Source organism: Taurulus bubalis (genome assembly GCF_910589615.1).
Source record: "Taurulus bubalis genome assembly, chromosome: 14".
In the NCBI taxonomy this organism is placed as follows: domain Eukaryota; kingdom Metazoa; phylum Chordata; class Actinopteri; order Perciformes; family Cottidae; genus Taurulus; species Taurulus bubalis.
This window is the reverse complement of record NC_136602.1, coordinates 3,001,462-3,011,879: the sequence shown is the minus strand read 5'-3', so window position 1 is coordinate 3,011,879 and position 10,418 is coordinate 3,001,462. Positions and strand designations below refer to the sequence as shown.

At 42.7% G+C, this 10,418-nt stretch overlaps 1 protein-coding gene across 1 annotated transcript; it reads left to right on the top strand.

Annotated features, from left to right (window-relative positions):
• Positions 1 to 8,484: 8,484 nt before the first annotated feature.
• Positions 8,485 to 9,282, top strand: LOC306747026 (high choriolytic enzyme 1-like; the record flags this gene model as incomplete). Its single annotated transcript, XM_079230017.1, has 1 exon — positions 8,485 to 9,282. One exon carries the CDS (start codon positions 8,485 to 8,487, stop codon positions 9,280 to 9,282), a length of 798 nt encoding a protein of 265 aa, XP_079086143.1.
• Positions 9,283 to 10,418: the final 1,136 nt, after the last annotated feature.

Sequence of the window (10,418 nt, the reverse complement as noted above, 5' to 3'; positions counted from 1 at the left end):
GCCATCATTCATTTGTATTATCTCCTACTTTGACATATCAAAATGTCTGCATTAAAAAAGGGGGCCTGTTATGACAATATCATTCATGGGATATCAGTCCTAAGAAGAGTTTAATGAATAAATTGAAATCACCTGCGTGGATTCATCAGAGCTGACAGTTCTCCACAGCGGGTCTCAGAGGGCCCTCTAGTGGGCTCTACAGGTACTGCCAAGATGGTTCGATTACATTACAAAGATAAGTATCTTATCATGTAGAAACACATATTTTTTGGGGGCAAAATGGATCATCGTTTGAAATGATAAAAGGTGATGTGGAAGACATTATGTGTCTCCTAATATAGAGACTCGTAAGATATCTAGAAGATATATATTAAAAGTTACCCCTCTGTGTACGTGCGTTTTGCTGCAGGAGTCCAGCAACACAAGGCCATTTGTGTTCATAAAGTCTAAAAATAAAAAATAAACATATTTCTTTACAGGAAACAACTCAGTTAGCTTTAGGCAACAACAAAAGTACTTGATTAGGTTTGAGAAAGGATTTGGGTTGAAATAAATATAGAAGTGGAGATTAGTGACCTAATACATTGTCAGCAGCTTTAACCTTATTAAACCTCACAGCGGTCTGATGAGCCAGAATAACTGAAAACACCTGTGTGATGTTCAGGTGCAATGCAGTTCTTTATTTAAAAAAAAATCTAAATCAATACAAAATCCTTCCTACGTCACATGCAGATTCACATGAGCATCTCCGCCAACTTGAGAACTGCACCTTTGCAAAGGTGAGCCGTGTTTCTCTCACAAGCCAATCAGAGCCTGGAGGAGACTCTTAAAGAGACAGGCACTCAAACGGAGAGAGAACACAGGTAAGCATCAAAAGCATCACAAATATGAACCTAAAAAATGAGCTTTAACCATCTATCATGTTCACATATATCCTATTTATATGTATATCTTCCATAGTTGGCAAATAAAGTTTATTTTGAAATGAGTCAATGTTGTGTTTTCACTATATCATTAAAACTTTACTTGTAGCTGCAGTAAGACAGATAAAAACAATTCTTGATTTCTTCTTAAAACAGAGGGTCTCTGCGGGTTTTTGTTTCTAGTGGTTGGTTATTATTTATTATTTGGAGGCATTTCCTGGATGTCGGCATTGAGCCTCTGGATGATGTGAAGCATGACACACAAACTGAGCTGCAGAGCCACGGGACAGACACGCCGAGGAAGAGGGGAGGAAGAGTCAGACGAAGGTGATGAGGAAGATGCGGAGGGAGGAGGAGGAGGAGGAGGAGGAGGAGGAGGAGGAGGGAGCTCGTGCTGATGCTGATGCTCTCGACTCAGGGATGCTCATAGCGAAAGGAGAGACAGACATCAGCGGTTGGAGGACGGTGACAGTGATGATGATGATGGTGATGATGATGATGTTGTGAGAACGGGACCGCCCCGAGCAGCAGGAGGAAGAAGAGGAAGAGGAGGAGGAAGAGGAGGCTCGGACGATATCGGAGCCTCTCAGTGTTGATCTGCGTGCGGGTACAAATCTCGGGTATCACCGAGAGTTTAACGAAGCGCTATTCTGAGGAGGGCCAAGTCCCGAGAGAGAGAGAGAGAGAGAAAGAGAGAGAGAGAGAGAGAGAGAGAGAGAGAGAGAGAGAGAGAGAGAGAGAGAGAGACTCCGGACTGGTTGATGGGATGCTGCTGCTGTCAGAGATGTGAAGAGACATCCAGGAGCGGATGAAAGGACTCCTGCGTGCGCGTGGACACATATTTATACATGTTTTACAGGTAAGCAGCTGTTTCCTTTTTTTATGTCTCTCTCTCTCTCTCTCTCTCTGGTCTACACACACATAAATATATATATATATATTATGTGCATATTTGCCACAACAGTATGGAGGTACATTGTTCATGCTGACATAATCCTCGTAGTATTTTACCTCCTCCAGTATCACAATGGTTATGTATAATATTCCATTTGCTGACAGGAGATAATACAAACACTGTCAAGTTAATCAGCGGTGCATGTCATTATTATATCACTCAAGTACTTGAACATTAAAATGCTATGCTTCCTCTACTACTTTAAAGGACAATGCTGTACTTCTTACTCCACTAATATGTAGCCATAATTACATGTTTTAATGTAAAAATAACAAGCTTATAATGTGCAATGCCTTCTTCTAAACTGTACATAAAGTAGTTAAAATGACCTCCACCTCGACCTGCTTCAACATGAAATGCTGCTTTCGCATTCTCAGCAATAATAATCCAATACTTGATCTGTATATGAATATTTTAAAAACATATTTCTGAATATACTGTTGTACTTGCAGACTTTTTACATGCAGGACTTTAAATTGCAAGTGTTTTGTGTTTTTAAATACCTGTAAATGTCTGCTACACTACTTTTACTAAATGGCTCTCAATGCTTCCTCCACATGGAGCGAGCTGAATAAATGAAGTATGAAACGTCATCAGATCTCAACAGCTGATCACCTGCAGGTCATTATCGATGCCCAATGTGATACGAGGCGTGAAATCAATATAAACACAAATAAGCGCACTCCCTCCTGTGGCTCACGCTCTCCCTGCACTCATGTGATTGGATCTCATCGTCTCCTGTAACAGCGGTGCCGTTAGAAGCAATTAAAAGAAACACAAAGCAAATGTACTACAGCGAACACACTGCGGGTCCCTGTAGGGCTTTGGTAGGCGTGCTGTAGTGATTTTTGGAAAAGGCTCATCTCTCTCTCTCGCTCAGCGTTCCTCCCACACACTCTAACTCTCTTGTTTCACTTCGGTGAAGTACAGAAGCCTCGCAGCAACAGTGCAGAGAGGAAAGCTGCAGCCAAAAATGTATTATTTCTCTTCCCCGTGGGTCACTGGGATCGGCCTGCGATGTGTTGGAGTTACATAAAAGAGAGGGAATCCAAACAGGTGCAGTGATGGAGCCCATGTGGGTCGAGATAGGAGCATCTGTGTCGCGTTACGAGACGCACTCACAGTGTTATGACGTTCCCAGTGGCAGTTTGATGTGAGGAGACTCAGAACCAGGACTGCAGAGTCTTGGTGCTGCTCCCCAGAGGATGTCCAAGACCCTCTGTGTGGTCTCTAAGTGGCTTTCTCTCTCCAATCAGCGCTGACGGTCAACGCCATACAAAAGGCCCTTTGACTTCAGTGTGACACACACACACACACACACACACTCATGCTACATGTTGACTCTTTACAGTGAGATGCATTAGCTCTTAGTGCAGATGTTTGTGTGAGGAGTGAGAGGCAGAACAAACAATCCAAAAGAGGGTATGTGAATGAATATTGTTCTGTTTGCATCCAAGGAGGATGGAGCATCAGTTGTGTTATTTAAAAAAAGTTATGGGATCAAAAGCATGCAGGATGGGACCAAAAAAAGTAATCAGTGGGGAGTTGAAAATTCACAAATGACCCAAAATGTTTGCTGTAAACGTTCTGTCTTATTTAGCAGAGCCATCAACTGTACTTGACACACACACACACACACACACACACACACACACACACACACACACACACACACACACACACACACACACACACATACGCGTCAAGGCATCTGCTCATATATTTTTCACTTCTATTTAACCTCGTACTGACTGTACATTATAGTGAAAGCGGTGTGAACACTGATATGAATCATGAACCGAACCTATACAATAAAATAAAAACCATTACTGGTATAAAACACATTTCTCAGAAGGTATACCGTAAGTACAGATTGCGTAATAAACCTCGTACCGATGCGATGAACCTCTGTTCCTCTGTCGACTCCGTGACCCCCGGCTGTTTGTGGGAGTCGAACCCCCGGCGGCACTGGGAGCGCTCTTGTCACCGCCGGGGTCCCGCCGGCCCCCCGGCTACAAAAACACTGCAGTCAGTGAGAGATTGGCTGACGTGCTGAATGGATGACGGGGCCGCGAGGGCCAAATAGAGTGTCAGAGGAGATGGATGAGAGGAGGGCCGGAGGGGCGGAGAGAGAGGAAGCACCACGGAGGAAGAGGAGGAAGAGGAGGAATGATGGAGTGCTGTTGTGGCTTCAGCCACTACCCGACTCCCTCAGTTCCTCTCACTGCTCCTCCTCCTTCTTTTCTTTTGCCTAATCTCTAGAGCGCTAGAAATGTGTTGTTCGTTGCAACTTGACAACTTACTTATACAATAAATGCCGTACAAATCTTTTATAAACACTTTGCTTTCTCACAACAACACAAATATGATTAACGTTTCGGGTATGTTTCCTTTCTTTTTCTACGTCTTCGGAATATATATTCCAAGCTTTTCTTTCGTAACTTCGTCCAAAATTATTTGGAGTTTTGGATTTTGGCTGCAACACATTGTCAATTTCCCCCTCGTTACATTAAGACGACCTTTTTCTAAATATAGTCTCGTCTTCACAGGAAACTCAGGTTGGGTTTACCTCTTGGAAGCCCTTCTAGAGTACTTAGTGAGGTCTGTTCAAGTAGTCGTATGAACCCCAAATGAGTTATAATACTTGTGTTATTTTATATTATAATAATAAAAAAAAAAAAAATGATATCCCTCCCCAAAAAGCCACATTTTTCAGAAATTCCTCCTCGAACGGTCCCCGAGCTTTTCCAACTGGTTCAGGGCCTTAACAACATACTAATAATGCACCTTTTTGGAAAGATTAGGACCTAAATCAGGGGTGTCAAACTCATTCTCACCCCGGGCTGCATCAGCATCATGGTCGTCCTCAAATAAACTACTATAAACTACTCCCGGACATATTGTTCAATAACTGTCTTTGTATTTGATTATTGTTCATTCAAGTGTAAAAATATTGTAAATGGATTTTTTATTTTTCTGTTACTATGACATAAATCCATTGAATTTAGGGTTAAGAAACCCACATTGCTCCATCAAAGATCTAACTTTAAACAGAAGAAAATAACAAAGACAAAGATTACACACACGTTATTATATTAACTTTGTTCAAAGCTTTTTTGTCACAGTTGAGAAGGACATAACTGGTCCAACAAATAATTGTGAGCGAATAATAACATGCATGTGGTCTGGGCAGTGGTTCAACTGGTCTGGGGCAGTGGTTCAACTGGTCTGGCTGCTGACTCACCATCGCCCTGAATGACCCGCTGAGACCCAAAGCGAGGAACATTTTCAACTTCTCAAATTGATTTACAGTTTTTTCTGATTGCTTAGGCACTATCTTTGAAACTATAGGCTATTTTTGCAAAACTCTACACACTAACCACAAAACCTTTCACCAAACCAGCAAAACATTATATATCTCTTGCAAAAGCAAACAATTCTTGCAAAACTCTTCAAACTCTTTGAAAAACATCTGTTTTTGCGTCAATACAGTACACACAAACCATCATTTGAATAAGCACACCAAGCACCAACTACGCACTGATAGTATAAATGAAAAACACTTGTGGCTTTTGCTTTTTCTGTGTAGTAAACACACATACACACACACAGGTATCCAAATGCGTACAAATAAGAAAAGTTAAATTTTTGTTCCTATCACTCAAACAACAAACAAAAGCGCAGTAGAAGAAAACAATAACATTTGTGTTAGAAAAAAAAGAGCAGAAAAAAATTAGTTATTGTGTTCCTGACTCCCCTTCCTCTTCCTCTTCCCCGTCCTCTTCTTATCCCCCGTCCTACTTCACCTCTTCCTTTTCCTCCTTCTCCTCCTTCTCCTCCTCCTCTTACTTCTTCACGTCCTCCTCTAATTCTCACCCCTCTTACTCTCTGTCCAATATTGGCCTCCATTGTTGTCCAAACCAGTTTACCTGTGGCCTATTTATAGTGCTCAAGCTCTGACTTGTAAGTGAACTCATTATCTAAAAGTGTTTTCACATGTGTAAATGTGGAAAAGCAATTGGCAAAATAGTGTAGCAATGTAGAGACCAATGTTTACAGTTTTGCTAGAAGTGTGTTAATGAATTGCAAACTGAGTGTAAAGCAGTGGTTTGTGTTTACAGTTTTGCAAAAAGTGTGTTATAAAATTGTAAACTGAGTGTATAGCAGAGAATGTGCATTCAATTTGGCACACTTGGTAAATGCATTGGCTAAAAGTGTTAATGTTTTCAGAAATCATGCTTCAAGAATCACTGTTGGTGTTTAAGCATTCAGAAAAAACTGTAATGAAAACATGGTGCAGTTTGAACCTGATAAAGTACAGAATATCACAGTATGCAAACACAAAAAAAGCTAGTTAGAAATATTCCCTTTTACACTCAATTAAAAACCCAAAGTGCATCTTACCTGATCAACCCTAGGGTTGACCTAGGTGTTCTGCAGCTCATATGACCTTGATTTGAATGCCAGACCCTATTGTCATTGATCTCTAAAGAATCCGCAACTCCTTGCCTTAAAAAAAAAAGTATATTTTTTATTTATTTTCTGCATAAATATGATCAAAAGTCAAGAGTCTGATCAAAAAATGACTCCTGGATCGCTCCCCAAGTTTTTGTAATTGTATTTGTGCCTTCCCATCATGCCACAGAGTAATACTGCACCTCTTTAGAAAGATTAAGACTGCAATAATAATCATAATAAACAGAAGCAATTACATTTTTTCAAGCCTTTCCAGTACAAAAATCATGTTTTTCGGTTCAGAAATAGAAAAATGAGCAACTGTGACCTGAATCTTGGTCACACCATGAACTACATATACTTCAAATGAAGGGATGTAGTGGTAGTGGGGTCAAGGGATGAAGGGATGTAGAGATAGTGGGGTCGAGGGATGAAGGGATGTAGAGATAGTGGGGTCGAGGGATGAAGGGATGTAGAGATAGTGGGGTCGAGGGATGAAGGGATGTAGAGATAGTGGGATCGAGGAATGAAGGGATGTAGAGATAGTGGGGTCGAGGGATGAAGGGATGTAGAGATAGTGGGGTCGTGGGATGAAGAGATGTCGGGATGTATGGATTAGGGGTCGAGGGATTGAGATGGGGGTGTCAAGGAATGAAGAAATATAGATGGGGGGGGGTCGAGGGATGAAGGGATGTAGAGGTAGTGGGGTCGAGGGATGAAGGGATGTAAATATAGTGGGGTCGAGGGATGAAGGGATGTAGAGATAGTGGGGTCGAGGGATGAAGGGATGTCGAGATAGTGGGGTCGAGGGATGAAGGGATGTAGAGATAGTGGGGTCGAGGGATGAAGGGATGTCGAGATAGTGGGGTCGAGGGATGAAGGGATGTAGAGATAGTGGGGTCGAGGGATGAAGGGATGTAGAGATAGTGGGGTCGAGGGATGAAGGGATGTAGAGATAGTGGGGTTGAGGGATGAAGGGATGTAGAGATAGTGGGGTCGAGGGATGAAGGGATGTAGAAGTAGTGGTGTCGAGGGATGAAGGAATGTAGAGTTAGTGGGGTCGAGGGATGAAGGGATGTAGAGATAGTGGGGTCGAGGGATGAAGGGATGTAGAGGTAGTGGGGTCGAGGGATGAAGGGATGTAGACATAGTGGGGTCGAGGGATGAAGGATGTAAACATAGTGGGGTCGAGGGATGAAGGGATGTAGAGATAGTGGGGTCGAGGGATGAAGGAATGTAGAGATGGGGCTAATGGCTAGGAACGCGCTCCCACAGGCTTATCTGTCTTCAGACCAATAGCCAATGAATTCCGAGATGTGAGCCCAAATATACAAATTATGGGAAATATATGAAAGGCATATTCTGGATGCCCTCATACTTGACATGCATCAAATAAACTGATCCCATATTATATGTGTAGATTATTCAGCCAGTTTAGGGTACATTTTCCAAGTTAAAAATAGTTTAATTTGATTGATTTTAGTTCTGCAATCTTACATTCTAAAAATGTCTCTCCTGATTGAAATAAAGAATTTGACCGATTCAGACAAGATTTATCAAGATATAACTTTTATGGTTTTAGCATCAGTCAATAGTCTTAACATATGCTATTGACAATTGAAGGCTGAAATGTACTCAACAGCAACATATTTGGCCAGTTATGGCAATAATTAAAAACTGCATGTGGGTTGAGTCAAAACAGAATACGACAACATCAAAAATGTTGTTTTTATGTCATTTGTTCATTTCCCAATTACAATATTTTGCAACAGTTGAGAAGGTTTGCAGACACTACACACAGTTTGGACATTAATACATTAAAGAATGATTGGTCTCACAAAGTTAATTGTGAAGTCATTTTGGATAAAGACAATTCAAGATGTCTCGTTAAACAAGGCCCACCCACTAACCCCTCTGTGTTCATCCATCTAAACACCAGAGATAACAGACCATGTTTGAACAGTAGGTTTGTCTGTGGAGTCCTCCCTGGAGAGGTTTACTTAGGCTTAACAGTCTGGACCCCTACCCATAATCCTCTTGCAGACACACCTGTATAGGAACGTATAAAGAGTCTGGGCAGAACTGAGTCAAACATCAAGCTTCAAGGAGTCTCTCCACATCAGCTCCACAGCCAGAAGACTCTCCCTGAAGATGACTCCCTCAGCCAGCCTGCTGCTGCTGCTCCTGCTCGGCCTCTCTCATGCCTATCCTCTCGAGGAGGAAGGAAGCGAAGCAGAGTCCCAAATGGACGATGATGACTCCATCGACATCAGCACCAGGATTCTGACCTCCAACAACGACACCAGTGAGATCCTGTTGGAAGGAGACCTGTTGGTTCCCACGACCAGAAACGCCTTAAAGTGCTGGGCCCAGAAGTGCCTGTGGAAGAAAGGCTCCAACGGAAAGGTGACGATTCCCTTCACCATCGACAGACAGTTCAACCGCGGGGACAAGCAGATGATCGCCTCCGCCATGAAGGCCATGCAACAAAACACCTGCATCCGCTTTACCTCCCGTCGGAACCAGCACGACTACATCAGCATCGTGAACAAAGGCGGATGCTACTCAGCTCTGGGCAGAACGGGAGGAAGACAGGAGCTCTCTCTCAACAGGCAGGGCTGCATGTACCACGGCACCATCCAGCACGAGATCAACCACGCTCTGGGCTTTCAGCACGAGCAGAACAGGAGCGACCGCGACTCCTACGTCAGGATCAACTGGCAGAACATCGACCCAAAGATGGCCTACAACTTCAAGAAGCAGGACACTAACAACCTGAACACTCCCTACGACTACTCCTCCGTCATGCACTATGGAAAAACAGCCTTCTCCATCCGGCGGGGGAAAGACTCCATCACTCCCATCCCCAACAGCAACGTCCGGATTGGCCAGGGAAGGGGTTTGTCCAACTGGGACGTCAAGAGGATCAACCTGCTTTATAAATGCTAACAACAAAGCTTCCAATCTCTTCTGATATAAAGTTATAATTCAGCTAAACAATTGCAGAGTTTTCCAATGATCTGTACTTCATCAAAGATAACTCAAACCTGCAGTTGCTTTGACAGTATTCGGTCCCTCATCTCTACAATACTTGTAATAAAGTTAACTAAGTACAAATAAAGTTGATTTGCACCAATTATCTTTCTACATTCCCTCTTTTGTTTCCTGCCTATATTCTGGCATTTACTCACCAAGTGTGGGGTGGTCTCGACAGTACAGGACATGCATGTTTTTAGAGAGAGCTGTGACGCCTCCTATAGTGGAGATAGTGGGCTGATCACGTAGTTGGTTCACAACCGAGCAGTACCTGCATTACGAGGGTAGGACGGGACCAGCACCTGCTTCTGGCTCCAATCTTCATCTAATCATCGCCATGCTAGCATCCCTGTAAATACTTACTACATACTCAAGTTCAAATAACATCTATAGTTATAGGTCTTTAGTTTACCTCTAACCAGTTGGCTAATACTGTGTAGCGTCGTGTACTTGTTAACATGTTTACGTATAGCATCTTAACAGACTCACATCTAGATATAGAAAGCATGTTAATAAATTGAATTTTGTCGTCGTAGCAAAGCCATATAAACTGCTGGAAGGGCACACTAGAGGGCACTTTGTCAAGTAATTCTGGTTTTCATGCCACTATCTGCCACTACCCGACTCATATATCTTTACAGCACTGTACCACTTGCAGTAATAAAACCAAACAAACCAGAGGTGCAACAAGCAAACTTACTGCAGTCACTGCAGGGTTGTGTATAGAGGGATACATTATTCATACAGAGAGCCATACAACCTCTCAGTCATTATGTAAGCAACATTATTAACACATCCGACACGGCCGACGTGGATCTGCGTTTTGACAGTGTTTACGTTTTTTAAATATTCATATCTTCGCGATAATACATCCCAGAAATATGTTTGGTTTTTGTTCTATCGGAAAAAAGAGTAGACTTCCTGCTTCCGCTGCCTTCCTCCTGCGTAATCTTACGCGACTCACACAGAGAGATAGGGGCATTGGCGTGTCATATGACTCAGTGCAAAAAAGTATGAACACGGAGGAAGCACTTTTGGGCTCAAGCAGC